Below are 16,811 nucleotides of genomic sequence, written 5' to 3'. Positions count from 1 at the left end.
CCATAAAAACACAGCTCAGTAATTAAAAAATAATAATTTTGACAACGAAGCAACTAATGTTAAACTGATTCAGAGCTAAATTTGAAAATTTACACCCCTCATTTTAAGCAAAACGTCATTTTAATATTATATATAATATGGCATTAAATGATGTTCCAATACATTAAAAATAATAGTAATGAAGTCAGTTTGGTGCAAATCATTTATTCCTCTGGGATCATATTTGTTCTTATAATTTGTAAAAAATAGTTAGCAATAAAAGCTAGGGTAGGAGGATGACAAATATTTTGTGTAACTGCATACAGTATATATACCATTCTTAGACACCAGAGTACGACGTTGGGACCATTTCCACACAGAACAGTAACCTGAAATGACTTCCTGTACAAATACAAGGCTCACTTTGGCACAACCCTCTCTGTGATCAGTTGACAGAACATTCAGATGATGGCACCTTACAACAATGTTTTAAAAAAAGACCAATCTTTACGTTGGAAAACAACACAGTGATGATAACTGCTGTCAAGACATTCTTTATGACCAGCTAGAGAGCTTTGATGGGGTACGTATTTTATTTTACGACTCAACATGAAGTAAAACTTTGTTGAGTTGTTAAAAAAGTAAACAAAATGGACTCAATTGATCATATGGGCTAAGTGCAATAAAAAGTTCAGTGTGTCAAGCATTGGGAACGCTGATCTAGAGGAGGTGTAAGGGATTTAAGGGGGGCATTAATGACGCTGTACACTGGTGTCATGGGAGGTATTTGTTCAACAGCAAAAACTTTTGCTAAACCCATTAAAACAAGCTTGCAGCCCTCCTACAATACAGAAAAGGAGGCAGTCTCTTCAGCTGAGGTCAAACCGTGGCTTCTGGAAAACAAACGAACAAAAAAAAAAGGACAGACACATTTTTAGCACACTTCTTAAAGGACCTTCTCGCCTTGGCCCCGCCCTGGATTCAGGTGTAGGTTCAGGTTTAGATATGGGCCCCTCTTAGCTTGTCTCTTTGCTTGTGACGCGAGCAGAAGCGGAGGCATGCCGTGTGTCTAAGCGTTTTGCATCTCTTTGCCGATCTTGTAGCTGAGGATCTTGTTCCAGTCGATCTTGGTACGGGTGACAGGAAGCTGCCGGCGTAAGGCCTTGAAGGTGGTGTCAGACATGGTCTGGTAGTTCTCACTGATGGCCGTCTGGAAGGCAAACGGCAGGGGAAATCGCACTATGACTTTTCACACATAGTAGATATGATCAGGTGCTATAAAATACTTCATCAAGACTAACTCGCAATAGCAATCCTGTAAAATAATGACTAACCAATCAAAATCAACAAACCTGATATTCATTCTCAGCATTTTCAATGATTTTGACAAACTCCTTGGCAGTCTGTACCTCATTCTGTTGAAAAAATAAATAAATAAATAAAAATCACTAAACTACCAAAAGTGGATATTTTGTGCACTCATAATTCCTCAAAATAAGTTTTAAACAGTGATTGGTCCTTTTAGTGTATACGTTTTTATTGTGTTCAGAATTAAATGGATTTTCAGGGCAATTTCATATTCCTTTTCTCTCAACAAAGCAACATATGGTCATAACATATGCTGTCATAAGTGAGCATAGGGATATTGGGAAAAGAGATTCGTTGTCAAAGTTTGAGCCAGCAGGCTGACTAGATGAAGATTAAGTTCTGGCAAGCCAAACTGTACATCCACACAAAAAATAAATAAATAAAAACCGACACCAAACCTTTGAATGGTAGACTAAACTTAACTAGTAAATATCATTCTGCCATGCCAGGCAGCAACAAATTCAAAGTCCAGGAAACAGATGTACCAAGACAGAACCACACCCACTGTCATTAGAGAAGTCATTCATAGGGCAGTCGGCTGATCCTTTATCAGGCAGGTTGTTTGTGTTGTACTGACTCATTAACAGGAAGCATACTCACTCCAAAACCCAAGCAGCTCGGGCTCAAATAACTTACAGAGATGACCAGAGACTCTTGCACATCCTTGTGGCTGACCAGCTGCACGTTTCCATCCTCATAGTAATGAACCTGGATCTTCAGCACTCCCACCACCTGAGCAGTAGCCTGAGAAATTGTGAACTTCCATTCTGATCGGCAGCGGCCATTCCTGTATGCAGACAAATGGAGGAGGTCTTACGGACAAGAAGAACGAGACTGATGGCATTTTTAGTAGCTATATTGTACGACGAAAGCCAATGTTGCATGCAATCCATCATAATTACCATAGTATGCAAAAACCATTCACTGTCAGGGATATAACATGACATCTCAGTTTTTGTGCACACTGCTTAAAGATGATGTTCTTTTGTGCAATTAAGCCATGTGTTTTGTTATCTGTATGTGTGAAAGAGCGAAACTAGATTGTCAGTGCTACAAGTAGGTGATCTTTGCAGTCTAGTGCACCTGTTCTCCATTCAAAGACACATAACAGTCTCTAGATACAGTAGGGTCATGATCTGGGTGGGGGCAGAGCTCATTCCCCACACCTAAAGATCATATATCATACTTGGAACAAAGCCGGTTACTGTATTAACTGCATTAACTTCTTTTAAATTTTAAAAATGATATCCATCCACCGCTTGTGTTGTGACTGAACATATCAGAAATCAGGATCCCAAAACTTGCTCTTCAGAAGATCATCTAAACATATCAGTTTTAGCCCTGAGGAGCCATGCAAATATTTTAACAGATGTCTGCATGAGAAACAATTCCCGTCTGAATAGGGCATCATTTTTATTTGGTTTATTAATAATGTATTAAAACAAATGCATTGAATCATGAGTTTTTAATGCCACCATTTTAATACTCTCTAAAATGGCAGAAGACGTAACTCTCGGAAGAAGAATGGTTGGGTAAATTATGTTATTTTTGCTTTCTTTGCGAAAAAAAAAATATATTGTTGTACATCACAAAACTAAAGTTGAGCCACTGATGTCACATGGACTGTTTTACTGATTTATTTACTACAATTCTGGACCTGGGAACATTGGAGATAGCTCTACAATTTCATCAAAAATAGCTTTGTATTCCAAAGATTAACAAAGGATCTTACGGGTTTGGAATGACATGAGGGTGAGTAATTAATGACATCATTTTCACTTTGGGGTGAACTAACCCTTTAATGACAAAATATCCTTCATACTCTACATGTGCATAAGTGCATCATTTTGAAAGCAGTTTAGGAGTATGTGCTTGCTATTATTATTATTGGAATTTATTTATTTTTATCAGAAAGATAAAAGAGGGACAGGGAATGGAGGAGGTGAGGAATGATATTGGTAGATGTTGCAGGTCAGTCTCAAACCTGAGGCACCTTCGTGAGCACCACTACTCTGATATGCCATTTAAAGCTCAAGTCATACCATTAAACAGAGAAGGATAACGAAATTACCAGAAATTCTTGGGCTGAAACTGATGACCCTCGATACAAGCAATGATCGTTTGCTGTCCATCGATGGTTTTCCCATAAACCTAAAAACAATAAAAAAAAAAATGTTGCAAAAAACACAAAGAACTCGCTTTATTAAATGAGCCTTTTCTTTAGAAAACGAGATCTAGTGAACTCACAGTGCAGACTCCAGTGGGGTAATGATCTTTGACGTACGCCCTCAGAGCTTCGTCACAAGCATCCCTCCACGGCCTGAGGGCCGCCTCACCCTCATGAGACTTTGGGTCAGTCGCCTCTTTCCTCAGGTGGTCAAACTTAAATGACTGTTTCTTACGAGGGTCAAAAAACCGTCCATGGCCAAGGTCTCCATGCTCTGTGATCAAAACCTGCCGATTGGAAGCAGTTTAAGTAAATTCAGTCAATAGACTCTTCTTTCCTACTAACATTATTTCAGAGGGAGAGCATGTTTCTGACAAGGTTTAGTTTCTTTGGAATAATGTGCACTGGTGCATCATGCACAAACTGACCATGTGAATGTATGTTAAGAAATTATTTAGGGTTTATTTTCAGTTCAAAAGTACTTGTTATAATCACCTGATCTTCACTTCCTTCAAGTTTAGCAGGTGTGAACTGATCCATGTTGTACTGGGCAAAGGCACTGTTACAAACAGGAAACAATGTTTTTAGTGTAATCTATTCAAAATTAGCAACATTATCAGTTCAACCCTGATTAATGATTCACAGAATTTGATCCAATTTAAATAAAGGGCTTTTGATACAGCCACGGAACTAAATATACCACTTCTCCATATATCTATTCATATTGTGAAGGGGAATCTAAACTGAAAGAGACACTGAAAACGGGTTGTGTACTCATGGCATCTCTTGAAGAGAATCTCGATTTATCTATTTTGCTTGCAGAAAACCGGCAGGGAGGATAGTAATATAATACGCATTTATATGCTGTAATAAATATAGACTACTCACTGAGCCGCCCCTTCCCTGAGCAGATTGTCATTATTGAGCAGTAGCCGCACATCTGAAACCAAAGAAAAGACGTCATGTGATATCATGAGAACATTCTTAAAAAAAAAAAAAAAAAACATAATACATACATCCTCCTAATATATAATATTCTACTGTTAAAAAACCTAGGGTCTGAAAGATATACATATATATTTTTTTTAAAGAAAATTTAACTTTATTCAGTAGGATGTAAAGTGAAAATTTAGACATTCATAACGACTTAAAAAAAAAAAAAAAAAAAAATATATATATATATATATATATATATATATATATATATATATATATATATATCAAAAACATTAAAACATCTTACATAAACCCCAATCTTTTGAACAGTAGTGTTTTTAACACAGTGTTCTCAGTATTTATGAATTTACTATTAAATTAATTCAAATGGTAGAGTATTCAGCTCTGCATAACAGGAATACATTACATTTTAAAATATATGAAAACAAAACTGTTCAATTGTAACAGTATTTCACAATAATATTGTTCTTACTGTATTTTCAATCAAATAAATGCAACCTTGGAGAGCATAAGAGCACATTATAATATAGTAACATTAAAAAAAAATCTCACCAACTCCAAACTGTCTCAATAAGTAATTGTTTGGTTTTTTAATGCCTGTATATATGATGCATGAATATTTTACCATTGAAGACTTCGTTGAACTCTCCAGGTGGAGCATGGATGACAAAATTTGCAGCAATGCGGACCTGAGGAAAAACAAACGCACTTATGAAGTAAACAAGAGAGATGTTTGCACATTCACAACCGAGGTGTCAGTGATTATTCAAAGCCATGCAGAAAACATCTAATAGCTCAAAAATACCCAAGAAAAACGCTCAGGTCCAAGAACAGGTGGAATGGGGTGTTCTGCACATACAAGCGATTCTTATGAACCACAGGCTAATGCCACTGTCACATATTTCCAGAGACTCTAGGAGCCAAAAGCAACTTAAAGAACACATATCAACTAAATGAAGCTGGTATATCTTTGCGCTTCCTTTGAAACCAGGTCAAATGCTTCCTGAGATGACACACTGGGCCCCTCTCTGTGCCACTCCTTAGATGGCTGCAGAATTGAGGCTTTTCTTAGCAGTGCACATGTAAGCATTAAGGGCCGTGACACTGAGTCCAGCTCTGGCTCTGCGGATGTTTCCCATTCTTGACCCTTTGCAGCACTTCTGAATGTGGAAACCTCTACAGGGTCTATCTTCAGTAACAGAAACAGACTGACAACAAACAAAAACAGTATAGACCACCTGTAGAGCATTCTGATCACAAACAACTAAAGTCAAGCGGTAAGATAAAGAAAGAAATCACAATGGAAATGCAACATAATGGTTTAAATCAAACTGTTAGATCTTAAGAAAATGTGTCACTACTGATACATCATATAACAACTTTTAATCGATGTATTAATTTATTCGTTCAATTAATTTTTATCGACAGCTTTTTGCTTAATATGACAAAACATCCAAATACTAATTAGCGTATTTAACACTTTTGCTCAATATTATGATACATTTCGTATTTTATCCTGCACGACTAATCATTTTTTCGTTTTTTTTTTTTAATCATGGAAAACCCTCTGCCCTAAAGCAAAAGCCAAGTTTTTATTTTTATCTTGCACTGGTGAGCTGAATAATATAACAGTGGAATCTAAATATCACATCTAGCCAATCTTGAGCAGTTTGCAGCTGCAACACACTTTCCATATGTAAGCATTTCTGAAATGCTTCTTTCCTCCTTCAACTGGCCTCAACACGACTGTTTCGACTTTGCAGAGGCGGAGGGGCGAGCCCACTTATTAGAACAGCCCTTGACTCGCATCGGCTCGGCGGCAGGGGGTGGGGGCGTGAGACCGGAAGAGCCGCTCGCATGTAAGAGCATGCAGAAAGAGGGCTGGGTCAGCGACACTAACTCAGCTGAGAATACAAACAAGACCAGAGCCGAGGTTGCGCCCCTGTTTAAGTGCAAGAAAAACACTTCCCCTTGATCTCATTAAATGAATCTAATACGATAATTAAATGTAGTTATTTATATATTGGATACTATTCGAAAAATATATATATTATCACGGGAAAAACGATCTTAAATAAGTTTTTGTATTCAAATTAACTGTAATAAGATACTAAGTTATGTGAAAAATGACCCAAATATAAACGAACATATTTTATAATGTTGTCTTAATTAAGTTGATCATTTTGATGAAGTGATTTTTCCTGATTCCTATGCACAAGTCCGAACCTCTTCTAATAGTCCGTGAACTCAATAATACTTCCAATGTTCACGTGAAAACACGAATATTATCTGATAAAATACATTTTCTACATAGAGTAGGTAAGTATTAATATTAATCTCTAATCTCAGTCCCTAGTATCTACATAGTCTAGCGTCTGTGAGGAGTGCGATCGATTAGATCGAGTTTCAGTTAGCTTGCTAGCTTCCTTAGCACGCTGTTCATCGCGGATTTTGTACACTGTAAAACATCCAATGCGCGTAATAACACTTATGACACGTTCATGAAAATATACAAGTCGTACATATCCCGGTAACAAAAGAGGGAAGATACATCAGGAAGCCTGAATTGATAATCACATACCTTATCTTCTTCGGAAAGCTGTTCCTCAAAGTCCGCCATCTTGGCTCAACTGGACCTGCCCTGTCGAATTGTATCACGGGAAAACAATCAGGAACTTGACAAAAGAGTTCAAAATTACATATTTACATACTTAACGTTATATTTAGCTACTGAAATGTTTTTTACACTTTGTACACCATATGAGCTCTCCCACTGGCCTCTTTTCTCTTTACATATTTTGATTCAGTAAATTTTTATAACTTAAAAAGTTGTCATTCATGTTGCAGTCTTTGTATCAAAATATATAATCTTTACACTATTATCCAGGGATACAATATATATTTTGTATCTTATTTATGCTCTTGAATTTCTATTAGCTATAAATTGTTTGTTGCTCTCAATACAAAATATTTTTAAAAGCCTCTCCCTATAAGTATGATATACCATATATTTATTTCGATTTATTTTATTTAGTTATTTGTATTTAGTATATTTATTTAACTTTAACTGTTCATATTTAATGCATAAATTTCCTAATATATTCCACTTAATAAAAACTAAATCAGGCAATATTTGGTTACAATTTGACGGAAAAAGAAATGTCTAGTTTCTAAGTTTTAGATTTACCAAACCTAACTGCGTTTTTAATTAAATAACCCCATCCAGATAAAAAGCGTTATCTCCTTTATGCATCTTGTGTAACGCAACAGATTTAGGGAGTGTGACTAAAGATACTTTCTCATAATAAAATGTTATGACCGGTAACTGCCCAATGTTTGCAAAGCATTGCCTCATTTTGATGTTTAAGTTGTTTATACATTGGCATTGTTGTAAGAATTCAACATTCAAGCAGTCAAGTAATTTATATAAGTAGTGAAAAAAATGGTCAGGGCTCATTCGTTTGAGAGCCAATGCGATAGTTTACTGATGTAGCCTACCCCTGCAGTCAGTTTCGATTCCGGAATCGCTTAGAGCAGATGACGTTCAAACTACTGACATATAAACAACAGCACAATGCCTTTTCTCAGAACATCATACGAAGTAGGGCTTGATTTTATGGAGTTTCTGGGGCAGAGGATCTCGAAAACAGACAGAAACGAGCTTCGGGATATTTACAACTCTGAGTTTAAAAGGTTTGCCACTAATGTTAATATGACTCAGAGTCATCCACTCAGTATCTGGCACGTCTGTTTTACACGATTCATTCATGTCAAGTTTTGCTTTATTTTGTCTTTTTATCTACAAAGTTTTGAATAAAACATTGTGGCATTTGCATACAAGTGTTGTGTATGATATCACTGTCCAGGATCTGCATTGATGCAGTAGGTTAACTAAGTTGCATGTGATTGTTCCCTTTCTTTTTTTTCTTTTTCCAGGGATGGAAGCAAAGAACCCAAATTTTCCAATGTGATCAATGCCTTAAAATGTTTTAATAAAGCCAGTATAAGGCATGGAAAAGTTATATTTCATGGGAAACCAAAGGTGAAATCAACATAAATGAACATATATTGTGTCTTTAAGTCCATTTGTCAAGAAACTCATATTGCATGTTTTCATTTCATCACTCCCCTACTCTGACAGGTGCGTGTGTACTACTGCGATCAATGGAAGTCCTTCACACAGCAGAACTCCAGCACATCAGTCCCAGAATCTGTCCCAGCATCTTCTTCCCCAAAACCTGTCCTGACCCCAAAGAGGAAGCTTGCTTCAGAAATCCTCAACAAACTCAGAATGAAACGGTGATCATCAGAGATATAATTCTGCTTGTTTGAACAAAATCGCCTTTAAATGCATGATGTATGTGTGAAAAATGTATAATATGAATGTGATCACAGGCATCACTTCCCAGTGGCGCATTTTACTTTTAAAAACTTTTTGTCAAATGTTTCTCTTTCAGAGATGAGCTCATCAAGGACAAAGGAGATGTTGAAATAACCTCTGACCCCAAGGCCACCAAAGGGAAGGTTATGTTCATAATCAAGGAGCAGGGGAAGGTGTTTGTGGTGAAGTTTCACATCGTAAATCGGGGCGAGAACTGTGTGCACTTCACATACTACACAGCTCTGCACAAAATGTGCTGCTTCACTCTCGTAGATGAGAGGAGAGTGAACCGTGTTTCTCCTCTTCTGCTCTGTCCAGGTGAGAAAAAGGGACTGAGTGTCATCTGATAGATAGATAGATAGATAGATAGATAGATAGATAGATAGATAGATAGATAGATAGACAGACAGACAGACAGACAGACAGACAGATACAGTAGATAGATAGATAGATAGATAGATAGATAGATAGATAGATAGATAGATAGATAGATAGATAGATAGATAGATACAGTAGGAAGATAGATAGACAGACAGACAGACAGACAGACAGACAGATAGATAGATAGATAGATAGATAGATAGATAGATAGATAGATAGATACAGTAGACAGACAGACAGACAGACAGACAGACAGATAGATAGATAGATAGATAGATAGATAGATAGATAGATAGATAGATAGATAGATGTTCAAATTAAATTAGGATGCTCACAACAATGTCAGATTGATGTCTCTCTGCTAGGTGAGAGTTATGCCGTTGAAGTGCATTATAAAGTCCACCACCACGGACACTTTCCAGCCACCATGTACTTTGAGTTCTGTCCAGAGGCAGATCCACCAGGTTCTGCTAAGCCCTTCTTTATAGTCCGGGAACTGGAGGCAGTGGTTCAATCTGGGCTTGCTGAGACACTGGGCCCAGAGAGTCCATATAACCCCAAACAGAGCAGGAGACTCCAGCCGGAGAACAGGATCGTGGAAGAAGGGGTACCCCCCGAGAGGTTATCTATCTATCTATCTATCTATCTATCTATCTATCTATCTATCTATCTATCTATCTATCTATCTATCTATCTATCTATCTATCTATCTATCTATCTCTCTCTCTCTCTCTCTCTCTCTCTCTCTCTCTCTCTCTCTCTCTCTCTCTCTCTCTCTCTCTATCTATCTATCTATCTATCTATCTATCTATCTACTGTGTTCAATATTGTTGAATCAGTATTTCTCCCTGTGTATTTTTCATAGTTTCATCACACACACTCTGAGGATTATGGTGAAGTTGAATCAATATAAGTACCCAGCCTACTTGAAAGAGTTGGCCAAACACAAGCTGGAGGACTCTGAGCGCCTTTCACCCCCAGTAAGACAGCAGCTTCCCAGAGTCAGGCAAGCAAGCATGGACTTTTTTAGAGCAAGGAAATTGTGTTGAACTGATGTACTGATGTTTAAAGTAAGCCACACAGCTCTCTCTCTCTGAGTATGTATCTGTATGTTCTCAGGCAAGTGCTGGACAGCCAGCTATGCATGAAGAACTACACCGAGCGCTTTCACCTCCTCCTACACCTGGAAGAGATTCAGATGGAGGTGGACATCAAGAAGTACGATCTCTACGGCAAGACTATGACCCTCGACAAATCAAACAAAAAGTTGCTCATTCTCAAAGTGAGTGAGAAGCACAATTATCTAACACAGATGTGTTCTTATTCATGCCAGATGGACTGAAATTTGTATTTTTCTGTCAACTTTGTCTCTGTCTTTAACTCAGGTACCAGGGGTGGCAGAGAACAGACCGTCTGTACTACGAGGAGATACACTGAACTTCTGTTTGTCAGAGGACAGGAACCAGCCCATCACTGTCTATCAAGGCTATGTCCATCGTGTAGAACTTGACAAAGTTAAACTCGGCTTCTCCAAGAAGTAAGAAATGTGAAATATTACACACAGTGATAACGCGATACATAGCTTTCATGGATAGTAACCACACTGTAACATGTTTTTAACACGTTTTTGTTCTGACTACCTAATTTTATATATACACTACTGTCTAAAAGTTTGGGGTCAGCGAGATGTTTATTTATTTATTTACTTATTTTAAAGACACTAATAAGTGACAGTAAAGACTTTAATAAGGCTACAAAAGATTTCAGTTTCAAATAATGTTGTTCTTTTTAACGTTCTATACATTAAAGAATCACTGTTTCCACAAAACTATTAAGCATCACAACTGTTTTCAACATTGGTAATTATGAGCATCAAATCAGTATATTAGAACGATTTCTTAAGGATCATGTGACACTGAAGACTGGAGTAATGATGCTGGATACAGGAAAACATTACATTGGAATAAATTACATTTTTAAAGCAGTTATGTAACGTTAACATTAATAGTTGTTTTTGCTGTATTGCTAATCAAACAAATGCAGTCTTTTTAAGCATAAGAGACTTAAAAAAAATACTTCTTAATAATAATTATAGGCCTATAATAATTATAAACCTTCTTTAAGAACATGATCGAATGTCTTTGGGTCTGTGTTTGTAGGCTTCTCCAGAAGTTTGTCAGCAACATGAAGTTCGATGTTGAGTTCAACATCAATCGCTTCCCCATAAGGCTTCAGCACAGGGCAGTGGAGCTCGCTGGTCAGCACGGACTGGGAGATGTGCTGTTCCCCTCTGATAAGGGCACTGAACAGACTGCACTACCAGACCTCAGGTCTGAATGCAAACACTCACACACATCTACAGTACATCCGCGCACATGCACATATATTAGGAATGTCCTCTGAGATGATGATAGGAACACAAAGACACTGTAACCTGAGCTGTATGTTTTCCTGTGTGTTTTTTTCTATCAAACCTTTTGGTGCTTATCCTCCAGCATGTTCAATAAAGATTTAGAGAACAACCCTGAGCAGAAGGCAGCAGTGCAGCACATCCTGTCGGGCACATCCAAACCAGCACCTTACCTGATCTTTGGACCCCCTGGCACAGGCAAAACTGTCACAGTGGTGGAAGCCATAAAGCAGGTAAAGGCAATCATAAGGACTACTTCATTCATGTGTTTATTACAGCGTTAAACAGCCAGGTGACGCATGACTTTGTGCTTGTTTATTGCTTCCAGGTGAATAAATCCAAGGATACAACCCATATCCTGGCCTGCGCTCCCTCAAACAGTGCCTGTGACCTTCTGTGTGAGAGGTTGTTAGGATATGTGGATGGCCATCGCCTCTACCGACTCTGTGCTCCCAGTAGAGACCCACGCACTTTACCGCAGAAACTGCTGGTGAGATATCAAATACATGGGGAGTGTCTGGAATTACATATTACCACTACTCTTATTTTTTGTATGTAGTTTAGATTACAAAAGGATGCCTGGAATATGCATATGGTAACACCAGCACACTGCGCAGAATACTCTACCCCACTGCACTCAGCTTGAACTTTTGTTATAATATTATATGAATTATAATGTATTAATAATATTTACATATATAAAACAAAAATGTATGATAGTTTATATTATATTTGTAAATATCATGAATGCACTATATTATATAAATGTAATGTTATTTCTTTATATGTAACATCCATCCATCCATCCATCCATCCATCCATCTATCTATGACTGTCTGTCTATCTGTTCACTCAATTCACTAAAAGTGACCAAATAAGTGTATACCGAAATATAGTATATTAATATTATTTAAATATATGAAATGAAATCAAATGTGTACTTTTGATTTCATTTCACTTTTGGTCTGTACTGTATATATATATATATATATATATATATATATATATATATGTTTTATTTAAATGAGATAATTATAGATTATATCAATTCCCTACAGAAACACAGTAACTGGAATGAAGCTCAAGACAGCTTCCTACTCCCATCTAGACAAGCTCTGATGGACTACAGTGTCATTGTTGTCACTCTGGTCACCGCAGGAAGGTACAGCAGTCGTAACACTAATATAGCACTTGAAACTCTGTCCATTCTGGCGGTGTGCAGTACTATAATGATCCTGTCATATTCTCTGTCAGTTTACTTTGTGCTAGCTGGGATGTTCTGCTATGCTGGCTAAAAATTAATAACTAATTGTGTGTCCTTCAGACTCGTGACAGGAGGTGTTGGTAAGGGTCACTTCACACACATCTTCATAGATGAGGCCGGACAAGCCATGGAGCCTGAGTGTATCATCGGGATCGCAGGTAAATGAGGAAAGGTTGGGAGAGGAGATGGAGAACTCAGATTAGAAGAACACATTGTTCATTTCTACACTGTGCTTTCTCTCTCTGCCCAAGGTTTGCTCGACCCTGAGAAGGGCCAGCTGGTTTTGGCCGGAGACCCGAAGCAGTTGGGCCCCGTTATGAGATCTCCACTGGCACAACTACATGGACTGGGTACTCAAATATGTCTCATGACTTCCATTGTATTTTTCATTTATTTCTTCTTCTTGAACTCAGCTGTAGTTAAGTCATGAAATTTTATTTTTAATACCGTCTCATATGAAACAGGGCTGTCCCTCCTGGAGAGGCTGATGAAACAGAACGCGCTCTATCAGAAGAGCCAGGACGGTCATTCTGGATTTGACACTCGCTTCGTCACCAAACTTCTGCGCAACTACAGGTTCTAATCTTATCTCTCAACCATTTTCAATGTCAAAAGTGATGACGGATCACTTATTGTCAAGTACATCTCGCTCCATCACAGATCTCATCCCGCCATCCTCAAGATCCCCAACGAGCTCTTCTATGACAATGAGCTGCAGGTGTTTGCAAACCAGATGGAGCGGAAGGCCTTCTGTCTCTGGGAGCATCTCCCTATGAAGGTACCAGACCACAACACAAAAACTTTTTTGTTTGACAAAGCAAAAACCTGTGCTGGTTTTGTTGATAACTGAATGTTTAAACAGAATCAGAGCTAATAAGAAAATATACTGAACACACTGTGACTGTGGATTATGTAAGATCTTGTTTCTACATTCTTAAAAATAAAGGTTTCATTTTTGGTTCCCTAAGGAAACCTTTAAGTGAACAGTTCTTAAAAGCACTATTTTTAAATCTAAAGAATCTTGAAAGGTTTCATGTATGTTTTTCATGGAACCATAGATGCCATTAAAGAACTTTTAATTTTTATGAGTGTAGTTGAGTTATCTAGGTATTATATGTGTGTCAAAGAATGTGTGGAAGGTGCGAATGTTGGACAATGAATGAATAAAGCACTTTCTTGTTTCTTTAATGAACAGGGATTTCCTGTCGTGTTTCATGGAGTGATGGGGAAAGACGAAAGGGAGTCCAACAGTCCTTCATTCTTCAACGTGACTGAGATCGAGGTCATCGTCAGCTACCTCAACAAGCTCATTCAATCGCAGGGCAAGAAGGGTCTGCCAAAACTCAGCACCAGTGACATTGGCATTATCACTCCTTACAGGAAACAGGGAAGACTGAGAATGGATACTTTTACTTTGTGTTGTAAAATTTGCTTGTCATTAGTAATGAATAAAATGTATAATTTGAAGTCTTTTTATAGCTATTTTATTGAATTAAAAAAATGTATTTAAAAAATATTAGAAATAAATACCCCTCTATACTATTTAACAATTTTTTTTAATTCATTTTAGGTGGAAAAAATTCGGAAAGCTCTGAACACCGTGGCAGAGTTGAACAAGTGGAAAGACATCAAGGTTGGCCTGTCATTTTGATTTATTTATTCATTTTTTTTCTCCCTCTCTGAGCTCATCGTTTTTGCTGTTGTATTTTTTTGGGTTCTTGTAGGTGGGGTCAGTGGAAGAGTTTCAGGGGCAAGAGAGAAAAGTCATCATAGTCTCTACTGTCCGTAGTAGCGCCAACTATGTCAAGATGGACCAAGACTTCAACATTGGCTTCCTCTCGAATGAGAAGGTCTGTAGTTCATTTCTATTGGATAAGTTGGTTAACCATCTTATTGCCATTTGTAATGCAGTAAATCAAGTATATATACATACTACTGTTCAAAAGTCTGAATAAGAGCTACTGGTTGGCATTTGTGGAATCGAATAGCAGTTGTTTTAACTACAAGAATCACAGAAGCTCATAATCAGAGCAGTAGAGGTCAAACACATGTTTCTGACCATCTGTTTGGATTTAGATTAGAGAAATGAATCCACCCTGTAGTGAAGCTCTTCTGTTGCCCACAGAGGTTTAATGTGGCCATGACCAGAGCCAAGGCCTTGCTCATTGTGGTGGGAAACCCAGTCATCCTAAGCAAGGATCCTACTTGGCAGAGGTAAAGTATGTTCCTCTAAGCTTAACCTGCCACCGACCCAATGGCAAATAGTCTTAACGCCCGCAGGCCACTTACAACCCATTTTGAATAAAAAAAAACGCCAATTACAAAACCATTTTGAACTTACAAACCACCTGATTGGCTGCCAACATCTTTTATAACATGCCATATTAGCATTTCTTATGCAAAACAATGACCTCGCTTTACACTGGCCACATGCCCAGGAGAAAAATCTCCCTGTTTTTCTTCCAGTTATATTTAGAAGCACTACACACCAGTTTTGGACTGTGTTTGATTGATACTTGATTTTCTTTGTTTGTGGATTTGAAAGTGGAACAAGTTCTGTTTCATTCCAGGAAATTGTTGTCACACTGATAGTCTGTATGGACTAGTTCATTAATGTGTATTTGTTTGTGTAGGTTTATCCGGTACTGTGAGCTCGAGCAGGGCTACACTGGCTTCGACTACAAGGATGCAGAAGGAGAAGAGGATGTGGTCAGCCGGCTGGCATCTTTAAAAATCAGCTCTGATGGTACGCAGCCTTATGTAACACTTTCAGACCTGAAGTGTAACTATATTATGTGATCGTATGACTCATTGCGCATTTGTGTCTAGATATAGACGAAAGCCCACTACAGCAGCATGCGCATCCAGAGTGGGGATCTGAGCAGTGAGGACCAGATTTACAACAATCAAATGAGACCATCAGCTTACATCCAGAGCAAATGGGAATTTTATGAATTTTTATCAGTAAAGCAGTATTGACAGACTCATTTTATTGTTGATTTCTGCCAGTAAAACAAGGCAGATGAATGATTCAATTGGTAATGCAGCAAAACAGCCCATTTGTACACTACTAAGTTAAAAGTGGAGAGATTGTAGCACTTGTGCAACTTGATGTAGATTAAAGATCACAGTCGCATTATCACTTTCATTAGCCAACACGGTTCAATTTTTATCAATGCTTAATTTCTTTAATTTAATACATAAATCTGTTTTATTTTTCTTTATCACTGAAAATGCATATTTACTTATTTCAAATGCTTTTTAGCACTACTTAAAATGTTTCTAGCAATTAAATGGCTATTAAAATAAAATAAAAAAATTGTCAATGCAAATTATGCCAGTATACTGTATGTCTTTAGCCTTTTGTTTATTTTTAGATTAATATATATATTTATATATAAATATATATATTTGGTGTTATATTTAGAATATTAGAATACATGACTTTATGCCTATGGTGGTATTGTTTTATTATGTTGTACTTAAAATCTAAGCAGAAAAGACTGAAAATTTAGCAAAAAAAAAAAAAGAAACATTTAACAGTAAATGGTCCAGCATTTGAAAAATTGACAAGTTTTCACTGCATTTAATTTCACACAAAAGTAAAAAAGTGCAACACTGTTTTGTTTCGAAAAAAATAGTTTATTAACATGGATTGGTTTCAGTTCATTCAAACAATTACTACTAGTCCCGTTTACAAAGCATTGTTACTATGAGCGCTCATAAAAATCTGGATTAATAAATCATATTTAATACTTCCAGAAAAAAGGAAGAGACCATATGAACACACACAGCAGATTGATCTCAGAGTCCGAAGTGGAGCTCTGTATGCTAAAGCTGGACGCTGTAGTCATTTACTCATGCAGACGACGAATTCACAACGGTCATGGGTCTGTTCTCACAT

General features: G+C 37.4%; 2 protein-coding genes across 2 annotated transcripts; one reads left to right on the top strand and one right to left on the bottom strand.

Annotated features, from left to right (window-relative positions):
- Positions 1–188: 188 nt before the first annotated feature.
- Positions 189–7,149, bottom strand: LOC132160842 (F-actin-capping protein subunit alpha-1). Its single transcript, XM_059570545.1, has 9 exons — positions 7,053–7,149; positions 5,097–5,160; positions 4,403–4,454; positions 4,010–4,073; positions 3,595–3,801; positions 3,419–3,498; positions 1,984–2,134; positions 1,332–1,394; positions 189–1,189 (listed from the first exon to the last, which is right to left on the bottom strand). Exons 1-9 carry the CDS (start codon positions 7,089–7,091, stop codon positions 1,049–1,051), a joined length of 861 nt encoding a protein of 286 aa, XP_059426528.1. The 5' UTR covers positions 7,092–7,149; the 3' UTR covers positions 189–1,048.
- Positions 7,150–7,980: 831 nt separating this feature from the next.
- LOC132160841 (putative helicase mov-10-B.1) lies at positions 7,981–16,198 on the top strand. Its single transcript, XM_059570544.1, has 22 exons — positions 7,981–8,164; positions 8,408–8,513; positions 8,613–8,770; positions 8,929–9,170; positions 9,599–9,854; positions 10,099–10,239; positions 10,353–10,515; positions 10,619–10,770; positions 11,393–11,563; positions 11,729–11,876; positions 11,972–12,133; positions 12,702–12,805; positions 12,968–13,065; positions 13,159–13,257; positions 13,372–13,483; positions 13,568–13,685; positions 14,103–14,295; positions 14,479–14,540; positions 14,632–14,757; positions 15,033–15,121; positions 15,541–15,653; positions 15,737–16,198. Exons 1-22 carry the CDS (start codon positions 8,046–8,048, stop codon positions 15,793–15,795), a joined length of 2,991 nt encoding a protein of 996 aa, XP_059426527.1. The 5' UTR covers positions 7,981–8,045; the 3' UTR covers positions 15,796–16,198.
- Positions 16,199–16,811: the final 613 nt, after the last annotated feature.

This window comes from Carassius carassius, chromosome 17 (genome assembly GCF_963082965.1).
Source record: "Carassius carassius chromosome 17, fCarCar2.1, whole genome shotgun sequence".
Lineage (NCBI taxonomy): Eukaryota > Metazoa > Chordata > Actinopteri > Cypriniformes > Cyprinidae > Carassius > Carassius carassius.
This window is presented reverse-complemented; position numbering and strand designations above follow the sequence as displayed.